The sequence below is a fragment of the Eulemur rufifrons genome, chromosome 6 (genome assembly GCF_041146395.1).
Source record: "Eulemur rufifrons isolate Redbay chromosome 6, OSU_ERuf_1, whole genome shotgun sequence".
Taxonomy (NCBI): domain Eukaryota; kingdom Metazoa; phylum Chordata; class Mammalia; order Primates; family Lemuridae; genus Eulemur; species Eulemur rufifrons.
In genome coordinates this window covers 60,227,341-60,243,916 of record NC_090988.1, presented here as the reverse complement: position 1 = coordinate 60,243,916, position 16,576 = coordinate 60,227,341, and the positions used below count along the sequence as shown (strand labels likewise).

General features: G+C 39.6%; 1 protein-coding gene across 1 annotated transcript in view; it reads right to left on the bottom strand.

Moving 5' to 3' along the window:
• IPO7 (importin 7) overlaps positions 1 to 1,086 on the bottom strand; it is a 51,465-nt gene extending 50,379 nt beyond the window's left edge. Inside the window, exon 1 of the mRNA XM_069471154.1 lies at positions 874 to 1,086. Within this exon, the coding sequence (XP_069327255.1) occupies positions 874 to 957 (84 nt within the window). The 5' untranslated portion in view covers positions 958 to 1,086. The remainder of the gene's footprint in view (positions 1 to 873) is intronic.
• Positions 1,087 to 16,576: the final 15,490 nt, after the last annotated feature.

Here is a 16,576-nt window from a genome sequence, read left to right as displayed (position 1 = left end):
CCCTCAGTGAATGCAATATCTGAATTGACACGGACTTTGGCACGTTGCAAGGCATTCGGACGTACATTATCTCACTTGACTGTCACAGGAACCTTATGGCGTAATTTTATGAATGGGAAGCTCAGGATCAAGAGGTTAAGCGACTTGCCCAAGGTCACTCAAGAAATCAGTGGTGCTGCTATACCTAGAAGGGTGCACTTCACCTGACCCTTTCCACTACATTACCTAACCTTTCCAATTGGGGCATTATGACAGTAGAAGAGCAAGGATCAGACTCATGTAAGTATCCGGCACTACCCCTGCTCTGTCGCGGCGTGGACTTGGCTTTGAAAGCTTTCCCTAACAGCTCAGTCAGAGAGGAGAAAGTTGTGCCCCCGAGACAGGCCACAGATCAGCCCAGCGAAGTGACAAGGCTGACAAACGCAGCTCCCAGTGGACCAGTCGGCATTCCCAGGAGCCCCTCCGGACCTGGCGCCGGCGAGACTGGTCTTGAACCGTCTTGAAAAACCTCTCAGTGAGTTTCGCCCCCTCCTGGGCGCGAGGAACGAGCTTGGGAATGAGCCAGAGGGCGGCCGGCTACCCGAGCAGGCCATGTGTCCAGCCCGTCACGCCCGCCTCGCCTCAGCCGGCTCCTCATGCCTCGACCGCAGCCAGAGGCCCAGCTCAGGATCCGACGCAAAGGCAGCCTTGGCGGCAACCACCACCACCGCACCACACGGAGGCTCCCCGGCGTGGCACTAGCCGTCAGACCTCCGCCCCACCCCTCCAGCTGGGCCTCTGACGACGCCGTCCGCGCCTCTGGCCAGTTCCCGGGGCTCGGCCTGCCACAGTCTGTCTGCCCGCCCGCCGCCACCGCCAGCCCGGCTTCCTTACTTCATTTAGCTGGCGCTCCGCGGCCTCACGCAGGGCTGGGTCCATGGTGCCCCGCAGGGCCTCGATAATGGTATTGGGGTCCATCGCAGCGCGGACTCGCTCAAACCAGGAGCTCAGGAGCTACTGGGCCAGAAATAGCGCCACTCACTGCGCACATGGACCCGCCGCGCTCCGCAGCGGCAACCGGCGCGAAAGGAAAGAGAAGCGCCAAGGCCCCGGATAGAACCTCTTCGCCCCGGCGTGGAGGCGGGAGATGCTCCGGCCACTTCCTGTCAGCGCGCCTGCGGAGCACCTTGGGAGATGTAGTCCACAAACGCGGCTCGCAGCCCACGTGGCTGTCTGAGCTGTCGCTCCACAGAAGAGTCTTGCCATTCAAAAAGAAAAAATGTTCAAATTCCACAGAAAGAAAATTAAAACAATCAATTACAAATGTTTCACATAATATATGTATGGGGGACATAAAGGGAATCTGATGTAATGTGTGATGCAATTCATTGCTAGTAGCTGTATAATTGAAGGAAACCTTTTGAAAAGCAATTTGACACCTGTTTCTAAATGCCATAAAAATGTATATGCTCTTTGACCCAGTAATCCCATTTATAAGACTTCATCCTAAGGAAATAACACAGAAGATTAAATGAGCTTTAAGTGTGAAAGGTATTTATTACACTACATATTTGTAATTGCCAAATACTGAAATTATGGCTTTTTATTGAGTAACCCAAGTTTAGCTGGGACTTTATATAAATCAGCTCCATGTGCAGAGTAAAAGCATAATCCCTATTAAAACTCACCTTCTTAGCCAGGCGCCGTGGGGCGCACCTGTAGTCCCGCTTACTGGGGAGGCTGAGGCAGGAGAATCATTTGAGACCAGGAGTTGGAGGATGCATTGCGTTATAATGGGACCTGTGAAGAGTCACTGCACTCTAGCCTGGTAAAGAGAGAGAGATCCCGTCTCAAAACAAACAAACAAACAAACAAACAAAAAAAAGCAGAAGACAAACCAAAACACAAAACCAAACAATAAAACCTCACCTTTTTAACAGCAAAGAAACAGTTTCAGAAAGTTAAATAACTTGCCCAAGGTCACTTAATAAGAGGTTCAAACGTAAGATACCTGTTTTCAAACTTTTCATTCTCTCAACTGAATCACTCTGCCTCTCAAGAAAAATGTCAAACAATATGGAAATGGTTAAGCAAATTATAAGACTCCAGTCAATTAAATATTTCACAGCCTTTAAAAATTACAAATATTATATATTTTATAGCAACAGGAAAGCATTTATGTAAGGATACAGCTCTGTAACATGGACAAAGACTGGAAAGCAAAGCTAGCAAATGAAAATGATTTTCTAGGCTGCTGGTTCACCCCTGTAATCCTAGCACTCTGGGAGGCCGAGGAGGATGGCTTGAGGTCAGGAGTTCGAGACCAGCCTAAGCAAGAATGAGACACCCCTCTCCCCCTATCTCTACTAAAAAATACAAAGAAAAATTAGCTGGGCAACTAAAAGTAGTAAAAATTAGATGGGCATGGTGGCATGCACCTGTAGTCCCAGATACCCAGGAGGCTGAGGCAGGAGAATCGTTGGAGCCCAGGAGCTGTGAGCTAGGCTGATGCCATGGCACGCTACCCTAGACAACAGAGCAGGACTCTGTCTCAAAAAAAAAAAAAAAAAAAAAAAAAGATTTTCTAGGATGGTGAGATTTGGGGTAATTTCCTTTCATATCTGTTATTGCTGGGTAATAAACATAAATAAACAGATACGATTAATTGTAACATTGAAATACAATTTGTTAGGCTGGGCGTGGTGGCTCACGCCTGTAATCCTAGCACTCTGGGAGGCCGAGGTGGGCGGATCGTTTGAGCTCAGGAGTTCGAGACCAGCCTGAGCAAGAGCGAGACCCCCTCTCTACTAAAAATAGAAAGAAATTATATGGACAGCTAAAAATATATATAGAAAAAATTAGCCAGGCATGGTGGTGCATGCCTGTAGTCCCAGCTACTCGGGAGGCTGAGACAGGAGGATCCCTTGAGCTCAGGAGTTTGAGGTTGCTGTGAGCTAGGCTGACGCCACGGCACTCACTCTAGCCTGGGCAATAGAGAGAGACTCTGTCTCAAAAAAAAAAAAAAAAAAGAAATACAATTTGTTAAATGATCACTTGTTGTTGGTTTGGGTTGTTTTTTTTTTCGTTTTGTTTTGAGACAGAGTCTTGCTCTGTCTCCCCAGGTAGAGTGCAGTGGTGTCATTGTAGCTCACTGCAACCTCAAACTCCTGGGCTCATGCCCACTAATTTCTCTACTTTTAGTACAGATGGGGTCTCACTCTTGCTCAGGCTGGTCTCAAACTCCTGAGCTCAAGCAGTCCTCCCACCTAGCCTCTTGTAATTCCAGAGTGCTAAGATTACAGGTGTGAGCCACCACTCCAGGCCTGTTTCTATTTTTGTTTTTGAGACAGGATCTTGCTCTGTTGCCCTGGCTAGAGTGCAGGGATGTCATCATAGCTCACTGCAACCTCAAACTCCCAGGCTCAAGATATTCTCTTGCCTCAGTCTCCTGAGTAGCTGGGACTACAGGTATGCACCACCACACCCAGCTAATTTTTTTAAAAAAAGTTTTGTAGAGATGGGGTCCCTCTGTAGCCCAGGCCAGCCTCAAGCGATCCTCCTGCCTCAGCCTCCCAAAGTGCTAGGATTACAGGCACAAGCCACTGCACAAGGCCCACTTATTGTTTTTAGTTTATAGGAAAAAAGAAAGGGAAAGAAAGAAAAAGCAAGAAAGAAAGGGAGGCACACACAAAAAAGCCTTTCCCTCAAATAGTGGGCTGTGCAAAATTAATACCTTTTATATGCCAGCCACTGTGCGTGGAAGTGAGGTATAATTATTCCTAATTTACAAATGAAGAACCCAAGGCTCCGACAGGCTATTTAAATTGTGAAAAGTCATGAAGTTTTCATAATAATAACCTGTAGAAAGCTCTATCATTGTACTGAATTTTCCTCTCCCTGCCCCACGCCCCAAAGAGAGGGCCTTGAAAACAGTATCTTTTATTCGCCTTTGTATCCTCACCTACCACAGAGCAGTAGGAAGTTCAGTAAATACTTCAGTGAATAAATGAAGAATGAACAAACTAGCAATGACTTATAGGTGGCTAAGCCCCAGAACTGAAACTTCATCCTTCATGATTCCAAAACTAGTCCTTTTACAATATTATACATCTATTTTGGATTCCAGAATTGACTTGTATATCATGGAATTGTGAAGATTATAGCAGAGCACAATGTATGCAAAAGAACCTGGCACATAGAAGGTGGTCCAAAAATGTTAATTCCCTCTCCCTGAAACTGAAAGGGAGAAGAAGTGGCAATGAAAAATACAGTTCTTAAGCTATCATGCTGGTGACTAGGAGCCAGCAAAGCTTGCAGATTATACCTGGAGTGGAGCATATATGTCTCTTCCTTCATAGAGAACAGAGCACGCTGGGTACAAGACCCTGTCGGGGAGGCAGAGTTCCCGTTTCCAAAAAAGGAGATTGGCCCCAAGACCATTCAGGAGCTAGCTGGTAGAATGATCAGCACACACACATTATTTATAGATTTAATTTTATTTTGTTAAACTAGTGCTATAGAAAATGTGACATATGACTGGAAATTTCAATGTGAACTCCTCTACATCAGGGACTGTGCCTATCTTTTTGTGGCAGACACAGAAATGAGTGGGTGCTCAATAAATAAATGAGAAGATTAAAGGAAAAAGTGTTTTGTTAGGCCAGTCTTAATTAAGTAACCTCACTGCACCTCCCAATCCCATTCCCTAGCAGCTAGCCAACATAGTTACCATGGGCAAGGTTAAGGTTGAGGAATACAGAAAAGTATAAAACAGTTTCAGAGCTGGTTTCAAGCTAGGATAGAATTAGACAAAAATAAAGAAGAGATAAGGAAAAATGCTGGGGTGATTTGGTTAACTGATCTTATAAATAGCCATTCTGTGGTTCAAACAGAAAAAGCATCTCTGACTGCAGGTAAGAGAGTAGAAAGGGGTGCTTGGGAAGTGACCATAATAGTTATATAACATAAGGGAATGGAAAGAATTAGTCTTCCCTTTACAGGCCTCCATTGGAGGCTTTTGTGGTTGTATACCAATGATGAGATCCTTAATGGTAAGTACTTAGCACCCAATGGCATCTTAGAGCTCAGGCTGATCTGTATTAGGTGACTGGATTCTGTCAAGAAATCCTGTAATTACTGAAACCCCACATCCTATATTTCCTGTGTTATACCTATTTCAAATCTCAAAAACACTTTAGACAAAATTTTTCATAGAATTTAGTTTTTTTTCAATAAAGGCAATCATTGTATTTGTAAATAAGTGATACATGGAATTCATTTTTACACCTTGGAAAGATTTTTACTCTAAATAATTCAAAATGTATGGGTAAAAGACATAGAAGCTAAGAAAAGAGTTAACAATTCTATTCCAAGGCATTTAAAAAACTGTGCTGTTTTGGTTAATACTTTTGTTCCACTGGCTCTCAGTTCTTTTTGCCTTCTGTAAAATAAGTAAATAGTCTTATTGCAAGCTACCAAAATTATTCTGAGGATCAAATAAGGTTTGAACGTGCTTTGTAACTATAAAGCTCAGTATAAACGTAAATTATTATTGGTGGTTGAGAAACGGCTGAGGAGAAAGGAAAGTAAGAAGGCAAGGAAAAAGAGTTAAAAAAAAAATGAAGAAACGAGGACTTTCTGCAGAGTATTCTTCCCAGAAGCTGCACATTCAGCAGCTTGATACCATATGTGTATAAAACTTGGTATATGCAAAGGAAAGATAAAAGACAATCTTGTTCATCCTTGCAAGGTCAACAACAACAAAAAAAGAATGAAAAAGAAAAAGAAAAAAAGACAATCTCATGCTGAACATTGTCACTGAAGATCACTTTATCATCATATTTCTTTTAAGTACACTGATTTATACAAAAATTGAAATTAACATCCCAAACGATATAAAAAATTTTAAGGATCAACTTCCTCAGGATATAATTTGCATACAATAAAAGGCAGTCAATAAGCTTACAGTTCAATAAGTTTTCACAAAGGTATTATACCAATGTAACATCACCATAATCAACATATGGTGTATCTCCATCATGCCTTTTCCCAGTCAATCCTCACATGCCCAGCCCCAGGCCACAGACAACTACTCATGTGCTTTTGATCCTTATTGATTAGATATGCCTTCCTTAGAGTTTCATATTAGTGGAATCATTCAATAAGTACTTTTTCTGTCTGGCTTTTTCATGCAGATTATTTTGAGATGTTGAATGTATCAGTAGTTCCCTCCTTCTTGCTGCTAAATGGCAGTCCATTGACTTGATATACAACAATTACCCATTCATCTGTTAATGAACATTTGGGTCATTTTCAGTTTTTAGCTACTTTGAATAAAGCTGACATGTATATTTGTGCATACAAGTCTTCGTACAGATATGTATTTCTCTGGTAAGTAGCTGGGAGTAGAATGGCTGGTTTGCATTGTAAATGTATATGTAACTTTGTAAGAAACTGTCAAACTATTTCTCAAATTGGTTGTACAATTTTACATTCCACCAACAATTTATGGGTATTCTGTTGTTCTACATCTTCACTAACAGTTGGAATTCTCAATCTTTTTAAGTGTATCAAGGGGAGTGGATGACATGTCATTATTCACAATATATATTTCTCTGATGACTAATGATGTTAAGCATCATTTCGTGTGCTTTGGGCCATTTGTATCATCTTCTGTAAAGTGTCTGTTTCAATCTTTTGCCCATTTCTAAACCTGGATTATTGCCTTCCTGTTATTGAGTTGTGGGAAACTCTAGATATAATTCCTTTTGTCAGATTTCTGTATTGTGCATATTTTCTTGCACTCTGTGTCTTGTCTTTTCATTTTCTTTTTTTTTTTCTTTCTTTTTTCTTTTTTTTAATTTATATTTTTCTTTTCTGAGACAGAGTCTTGCTCTGTTGCCCAGGCTAGAGTGCCATGGCATCAGTCTCACTCACAACAACCTCAGACTCCTGGGCTCAAGTGGTCTTCCTGCCTCAGCCTCCCTTCTGAATAGCTGAGACTACAGGTGAGCACCACCATGCCCACTTGATTTTTTCTATTTTTAGTAGTTCCTCGCTAATTATTTGTATTTTTTAGTAGGGACCAGGGTCTTGTTCTTGCTCAGGCTGTTCTTGAACTCCTGACCTCAAGTGATCCTCCTGCCTGTGCCTCCCAGAGGCATCACATTGCCTGACTTCATATTATACTACAAGGCTACAGTAACCAAAACAGCATAGTACTGGGATAAATGTAGACACATAGATCAATGGAACAGAATAGAGAACTCAGAAATAAAGCCACATACTTACAGCCAGCTGATCTTTGACAAAGTGAACAAGAATATACCCTGGGAAACGGATGCCCTTTTCAAAAAAGGATTCTGGGAAAACTAGATTGCCATATGCAGAAGAATGAAACTGGATCCTTGTCTCTCACCATATATAAAAATCAACTCAAGATGGAATCAAGACTTGAATGTCGGCCGGGCGCGGTGGCTCACGCCTGTAATCCTAGCACTCTGGGAGGCCGAGGTGGGCGGATCGTTGGAGCTCAGGAGTTCGAGACCAGCCTGAGCAAGAGCGAGACCCCATCTCTACTAAAAATAGAAAGAAATTATATGGACAGCTAAAAAATATATATAGAAAAAATTAGCCGGGCATGACGGTGCATGCCTGTAGTCCCAGCTACTCGGGAGGCTGAGACAGGAGGATCCCTTGAGCTCAGGAGTTTGAGGTTGCTGTTAGCTAGGCTGACGTCATGGCACTCACTCTAGCCTGGGCAACAAAGTGAGACTCTGTCACAAAAAAAAAAAAAAAGACTTGAATGTCAGACCCAAAACTATAAAAATACTAGAAGAAAACTTAGGGAGAAGTCTTCTGGACATTGGTCTAGGCAAAGAATTCATGACTAAGACAAAAATTCGTGACTAAAATTCACTAAGACAAGAATTCATGACCAAAAGCAAAGGCAACAAAAATAAAAATAGACAAATGGGACTTAATTAAACTATAAAGCTTCTGCATACCAAAAGAAATAATCAACAGGGTGAACAGATAACCTGTGGAATGGGAGAAAATATTTGCAAACTATACACCCAACAGGGGACTAAGATCCAGAATTTATAAGAAATCCAAACAACTCAACAAAAAACCAAATAACCCCCTTAAAAAGTGAGCTAGGGACATGAGCAGATATTTTTCCAAAAGAAGACAAACAAATGGCCAAAAATCATATGAAAAAATGTTCAACATCACTAATCATCAGAGAAATGCAAATTAAAACCACAATGAGATATCATCTTACGCCAACCAGAATGGCTGTTATTAAAAAGACAAAAAATAACATGTTGGCGAGGATGCAGAGGAAAGGGAACTTTTACACACTGTTAGCGGGAATGTAAATTAGTGCAACCTCTATGGAAAACACTATGGAGATTTCTCAAAAATCTAAAAATACAACTACCATATGATCCAACAATTCCATTACTTGATATCTCCCCAAAGGAAAAGAAATCAATATAACAAAAAGATATCTGTACTTATATGTTAATTGCAGCACTATTCACAATAGCAAAGCTATGGAATCAACCTGTGTCCATTAGTAGAAGATTGGATAAAGAAAATATGATATATATACACAACGGGATACTATTCAACCATAAAAAGAATGAAATCATGTCTTTTGCAGCCACATGAATGGAAATGGAGGCCACTGTCATAAATGAAACAACTGAGACACAGACAAACACCACATGTTCTCATTTATAAGTAGGAGCTAAATAATGTGTACACATGGAAGCAGAGGTGGAATGACAGATAATGGTGACTAGGAGGGGTAGGGTAGGGAGGTGTGGGAATGATGGGAGATTACTTGGATGGTACAATGTGCATTGCTCCAGTGATAGATGCACTGAAGTCCCTAACTTCACCACAATGCAATGTATCGATGTAGCAAAATTGCATTTGTACCTCATAAATACATAGAAATAAAAAATAAATGGAAAAAAATTTTGTTAAATGCCTATGTGTCCCTTAGTGTTCCCTCCATTCTGACCTAGGCAAACACTGGTCAGATTTTTTTCACTGTGCATTTGATTGACTTCTACAGGTTTTCCATAGATTTTCTTTATCAGGTTGAAAAGTTCACTTTCATTCCTGATTTTCTTAGAATTTTTAATATGAACAAGGTGTTAAATTTTGTCAAATATTTTTCTACAGCTATTGATACCATCATATGGATTTCTTTCTTTATTCTGTTGACATTATGAATTATATTACAGTCATGTGTAACAATGGTAATATGTTCTGAAAAATGTGCCCTTAGGCAATTTCATTATTTTGGGAACATCACAGAGTACAGTTACACAAACCTACATGATATAGCCTATTGCTCCTAGGCTATAAACCTGCATAGCATGTTACTATGCTGAATACTGCAGGCAATTATAACACAGTGGTAAGTATTTGTATATCTAAACATAGAAAAGGTACAGTAACAACATGTTATTATAATCTTATGGTACCACCATCGTTTATGTGGTCCATAGTTGACTGAACTGTCATTACTTGGTGTATGACTGTAATTGATTTTCACATGCTGCTTTCCTGGGATAAACCTCACTTGGTCATGGTGTACTATCATTTTTATGTATTGCTGGATTTGATTTGTTAATTTTTGAAAGGATATTTGCATCTATCTTCATGAGGGATATTGGTCAGTAGTTTTTTTTCCTAAATGGTTTTACGTGTTTTTTGATCAGGGTAATACTAGCCTCATAAAATGTGCTCCTTACTCCTTTAGTTTTTTTGTGGGAGGGGGTGTTTTTATTTTTTAGCTTATTTTTTTAAAGAGATAGAGTTTTCCTGTGTTGCTAGACTGGCCTCGAACTCCTATGCTCAAGCAATCCTCCCACTTCAGCCTCCATCATTTGTTTTTTGAAAGAATTTGTGGAGGACTGTATTATTTCTTCCTTAAATATTTGGTAGAATTCAACAGAAAAACCATCTGGGCCTTGGAGTTTTCTTTTGGGAAAAATTTTGAATTATGAATTTAATTTTTAATAGATATAGGACTATAAGATTTTCTAGTTTTTCTTAAGTCAGTTTTGGTAGTGTGTGTCTGTCAAGGAATTTGTCCATTTCATCTAAGTTGTCAAATTTATTGGCATAAAGTGGTTCATAATATTTATTTATTACTCTTTTAATGTGTGTAGTATCTGTAGTGAAGTCCTCTCTTTCATTTCTGATATTAGTAACTTGTGTCACATTTTACTTCTTCTTGCTAGGTCTAGTAATTTTTTACTGAATGTTGGATATTATCAATTTTATGCTGTTGAGTGAGTGAGTTTTTTCTTATCTTTCTTTAATGAATGTTGGCCTCTGTCCTGATAGGCAGTTAAATTATTTAGAGTTTAGTTTGAGACCTTCAAATCTTGTTTAAAGGGTTTTATGGGTAAGTCTGTTAGTATTTTCTATAGGGATATTTTATTGTGCAACTAAGGTGTGGTCTTTGGGGATTTCTACTGATGCCCCAAGTAATTAACAAGGTCTCTGTAGTCTAGTATCCTAGCTCTGTGAGAACTCTAGGAACTAATTGTTGAGGTCACAAATTTCTTGGTTATTATTTTCCCAAGATTTGAAGTTTTACCCTATGGATAAACATCTAAATATTCAGCAAAGGTTGAGGGGGATCTCATGTAGATTTTTAAAGCTGTTTTTCTGTGTAGTCTCTCCTTTCAGAAACTCTACCCCACTATCTCCATCCACATCAGCCTCTTAAAGGTCAAACTCTTTCTCCTTGACTCAGTGAGACCACAGTGCTCTTTATGGAAAGCCCTTCCTTGCCATATGGTCCAGAATGAGAATTTGGACAGAAAACTAGGGAAATCATAGGGCTTACCTCATTTGTTTTTCTTCTCTCATGGATTACAACCCTAATCTGCTTCTTATCTGATGTCTGAAAACAGTTGTTTCATAAATTTTGTCCAGTTTCTAGCTGTTTACAACATGAGGTCTTCACTGTTACTCCACTTGATTGGAAGCAGAAGACTCTTTTTCACTTCTATGAGAAGGTAGATACTTTCATTATCATCTTAAGTATGCAGGGTAACCATGAGGATCAAAAGAGGTATCATACCTCAGATTTACTCTTTTAACTCACAATGGAAAAGTTTTCTTTTATTGGCTCACTCCTAATGTGAAAGAGATATGCTACTTACTTCACATAGTCCTTTAATATGCAGAGCCAGCACAACAGGCAGATTCAAGGAAAAATAAAGTTAGAATGTATGAGGTACCCAGAAAGACCTGACCTGAGGTCAGAGTATCCCAACTCCTAGGAAAGAGGTCTCACTTTGTAGTAACCCAAAGATATCTCTTCTTTTTCCATAGGGCATATTAAACAGTACTCTTAAAAGCAGAACCGGGCACTGTGGCTCACGCCTGTAATTCCAGCTATTCAGGAAGCTGAGGGAGAAGGATTGCTTGAGCCCAGGAGTTTGAGGCTACAGTGAGGTATAATCATCCTACTGCACTCCAGCCTGTCCAAAAGACAGAGCAAGACCCTATCTCTTAAAAAAATAAAAAAAAAAAAAAAGGAAAGAAATAAAAGAAACTTGAATGGACTAATATTCATTTAAAAATATATATAATAATCAAAGTCTATTTCCCTCAACAACAACAAAAAAGGAGATAGAACCTACCCATTTCATTGGATGAAGTTATTATAACCTTGATTCCAAATCCATATAAGAACAATAAAAGAAAATTAAGTTATAGGCTTATTATATTATTATCAATGTAAAATAAACCTATATAAAATATCAGTAGTCAACAATATCCAGTTGTGTGGACATTTTATGCAAAACAAGCACAACTTATCAAGAACAGTACATCTAGGAATATAGTATTGGTGCAACATTACTAAAGCTATTAATATGATTTGCCACATTTTAACAATAAACGAGAGGTCTTAGCCAATGCTGTAAGATAAGAAAAAAGAAAAAAAAAACCAGTAGGATTTGGAGAGGAGAGAAGAAGCTGTCATTATTTGCAAATTATAGGATTGCCTACATTAAAAAATTTATCAGTAAACAAATGATAAGAATAAGATAAATCATCAAGGTTGCTAAGTACAAGATAAATTTTAAAATTCCATACTGATAAAGAATCAATTAAAAAATTAATAGTGGCAAAATGATAAAATTATAGAAGTAGAGAATAAATTAGTGGTTAACAAGGGTTAGAGATGGTGGCAGGGTGGAGGAAAGAGAGGTTGGTGTGACTATGAAGGGGTAGCACAAGGGAGATATTTGTGGTGATGAACTAGCTCTGTATCTTGATTATACTGGTGGTTACATGAATCTACATATGTGATAAAAATAACATAGAACTATATACATACATTGTACTAATGGCAATATCCTGGCTTAACAGAGTACCATACTCATGTAAGATGTAATGGGGAAACTGGGTGAAGAGTGCATGGGGCTTGCCAGTACTATCTTTGCAACTACCTGTGAATCTGTAATTATACCATAATTAAAAGTTTTTAAAAATAATAAGTAGCTTTTCCTCAGCTGTCACTAAGTCACTCAGTCCTTCCAATGAAGCTAAGGCTGCATTGGGTGAAGCCATTGTTTCATCCGGTGACTACCATCACACCTGGCAATGCCAGCCCAGCACTGTCCTGGACTATGGCCTCAGTCTCCAAGCTTGCCTGCATCTGGTTGGTCCTCATCTTGCATAAGGCTGAGGTGACCGTCACGGAGGATAAAATCAATGTCCTCATTAAAGCGGCTAGAGTAAATGTTGGCCCTTTCTAGCCTGGCATGTTTGGAAAGGCCCTGGCCAATGTCAACATCCAAACCAAAAGTTTGTCTACATGAAAATAAGGATGTCTGTTCAACAAAAGATACTGTCGATAAAGTTAATAGACAAATGGCAGACTTTGTAAATATATTTAGGACATCTAAATTTCACAGGGGATTATTGTCAAATATATATGCAGAATTCCTGCAAACTAATACAAATAAGACCCAAAGAAAATGGGAAAAAGTTATTATATTAATAGGCAATTCATAGAAGAGGAAGTTTGGATTACTAAATGGTATGTAAAGAAATGCTTAAGATAACAAGTAATTGGTGAAACATAAAACAATGAAATATCATTTTTATTCCACTGCAATGACAAAAAATACAAAGTTGTGTAATACCAGGTATTTATGAGTATATGGGAAGACTAGCACTCTTGTGGAGTGCTCATGAGAGTATAAACTGATACAACTGTTTTGGAAAAGAACCTGTTAGTACTTAGCAAAATCAAATAATGCTTACACACCATAAGGCAGTGTTCCCAATCCTAGGTTTATATTTCAGAGTATATTCTTTATGGCATTTTGTTGTTGTTGTTATTGTTGTAGGGTGAAGTAGGCAGCAACCAAAATATCAATCACTAGGTCAATGGAAAAGACAAAAGTAGTAAATTCACACCACAGAACACTAGCAGTTAGAAGTAATAATCTCTATGTACTTATAACAATGTGAACAGGCCAAGTGCGGTGGCTCACGCCTGTAATCCTAGCACTCTGGAAGGCCAAGGCGGGAGGATCGCTTGAGGTCAGGAGTTTGAGACCAGCCTGAGTAAGAGCGAGACCCCATCTCTACTAAAAATAGAAAGAAATTATCTGGCCAACTAAAAATATATATAGAAAAAATTAGTTGGGCATGGTGGTGCATGCCTGTAGTCCCAGCTACTCTGGAGGCTGCTGCAGTAGGATCGCTTAAGCCCAGGAGTTTGAGGTTGCTGCGAGCTAGGCTGACGCCACAGCACTCACTCTAGCCTGGGCAAAAAAGCAAGACTCTGTCTCAAAAAAAAAAAAAAAAAAACAACAAACAAACAAACAAACAACAATGTGAATAGATCTTGAAAACAGTGTTGTGTGGAAAAGGAAGCAACTTAATGAAATTTACAACATAATGACATTGATGTAAATTACAAACCCATACACATGCCACTTCTGACCATAATGGAGCAACTGTGGGAAAAGCCTTCTCACTTTAAATAGTATAAAACTGGAGAAAATATCTGTTTCAGATAAAGAAAAAGAAAAAGGCAATATAAGACTGTGATCCCTGAGAGAAAGGGAATTTATAAGGTGAGTCCCATTACTGTTCATCTATCTGACTGAGGATAATTCTTAACTACAACTCAGAGTACTGGGTTCTGACAGAATATAGGGATCCCAATAATCTGAGGAGACACAGAGATCAGGATAGTGAAATTGCTATAATCCTTGGGGTGAGATTTTGTAGAGGAGGGAGCTGTGTGGAGGTGAGCTCTAGAAGCCTGTATAGTGGTCTCCCATAAGAACATGGATGAGGGATGTGTTGTACACACACAGAGTGAGACCACCCAAGGCTTGCCAGATAGAACCTCCTAGGAGCTTGAAAATGGAACAGAAATACTAGAGATCAAGCAGTTTGGAGGTCACTGGAGTTCCAGCCCTGACAGAGTAGAGAGATCTCATTAACAACTCTGGACTTCGGTTGAAACACTAGAAATGATGTGCCTTTGGAATAAGTACCATGAGTACACTAGATCTGCCTTAACAAAATCTAAACATAAGCCCTCAAAGATTTCCAGCAGAGAGTGTTTAGATGTTGAAGACTGCCAAATTAGAGGGGATTGGAAACCCTTTAGACTTCTCACAGACCTGCACTAACAAACCACAAAGCCAAACCCAGACATGTTCAATATGATTATTTGTAACAAGTATTTGAATTGCCTGCTAAGAATCAACATTCTTCAGAGGAAGGTAACAAAATCCAGATTCTTACAGTGTATTGTTCACAATGTCCAGTGTCAAATTCCAATTTGCTAGACATATAAAGAATGAAGAAAATAAGATCCACCACCTGGGGATGGGAGTGGGCAGGAAGCCAGCAATAGAAATTGAACCCAAGATCATAAATAAGCTCAAAAAATTAAAGGAAAATATATTCAAGGAAAGAAAAAATGTATAATCTTAATGAGTGAACAGAAATAGAAACCATAAAAAAGAACCAAATGGAAGTTCTAGAACTGAAAAGTACAATAGATAAATTTAAAAATTCACTAGATGGGATTTACAGTAGATTAGATATGGCTAAATAGAGCAATAGAAAGTTTTCACTCTGAAGAACAGAAGGTTGAAAGATTACTAAAAAATGAACAGAGCTTCGGGGACCTTTGGTACAATATCAAATGATCTAACATATATCTAGTTGGAGTCCCAGAATGAAAATAGGCTGAAATTGGATCAGAAAAATAAAAAACTATTTGAAGAAATAATGGCCAAAGTGATAAATGAGCATTTGAAGAAATAATGGCCATATATGATAAAAACAAATGATGCTACAAGGACACAGGAACCAGCTTGTAGGGGCTTTTACTGGGCAAAGCTGAAGAAATCAGAGCAACAAAATATATTCTGATGTAAGAACAGATGGAAAAAACTCAAGAAATTCCATAAATGGTAAATAATATAAAAAGGCAAAACCAAAGAGAACTATGGCTAGCCACATTGTAGTCAAACTGCTGAAAACCAAATATAAAGAAAATAAATTTTGGCCAGGTGTGTTGTGGTGGCTCATACCTGTAGTCCCAGCACTTTGGGAGGCCAAGGCAGGAGGATCACTTGAGGCCAGGGGTTCAAGACCAGCCTGGGCAACATAGTGAGACGCCATCTCTACAAAAATTTTTTTTAAAAATTAGCTGGATGTGGTGGTATACACTGTAATCCTGCTACTCAGGAGGCTGAGGTGAGAGGATCACTTGAGCCCAGGAGTTCCAGGTTGTGGTGAGCTATGATTGCACCACTGCACTTCAGCCTGGGTGACAGAGTGAGACCCTGTCTCACACCTCACGCCTGTAATCCTAGCATTTTCGGAGGCCAAGGCAGGATTGCTTTTGCTCGGGAGTTTGAGACCAGCCTGAGTAAGACTGAGACCCCATCTCTACTAAAAACACAAAAATTACCAGGTGTGGTGGCACATGCCTGTAGTCCCAGCTACTCGGGAGGCTGTGGCAGGAGGATCACTTGAGCCCAGGAGTTTCAGGTTGCTGTGAGCTATACTGACCCCATGGCACTCTGGCCAAGGCAACAGAGCAAGAACTCTGTCTCAAAAAAAAAAAAAAAAGAGAGAGAGAGAGAGAGAAAGAAAATAAATCTTGAAAGGAGCTATAGAATAAGACGTACTATGCACAGGAAAACAAGCATAATAATTACAACAGACTCTTCAACAGAAGCAATAGTGGACAGAAAACAATGGAAGTACATCTTTGAAATGCTAATAGAAAAAAAAATCAACCAGTGAAACTCTACATCCAGTGAAAATGCCGTTCAAAAATTATGGCAATCCAGACACAGAGGCATGTGTCTGTAGTCCCAGTTACTTGGGAGGATGAGGCAGGAGGATCACTTAAGGCCAGGAATTTGAGGCTGCAGTGTACTATGATTGCACCTGTGAATAGCCACTGCACCGCAGCATGGACAACAGTGAGAACCCATCTCTAAAAACATTATTTTGGGCCATGCCTGCTATCTTAGCACTTTGGGAGGCCAACGCTGGAGGATCA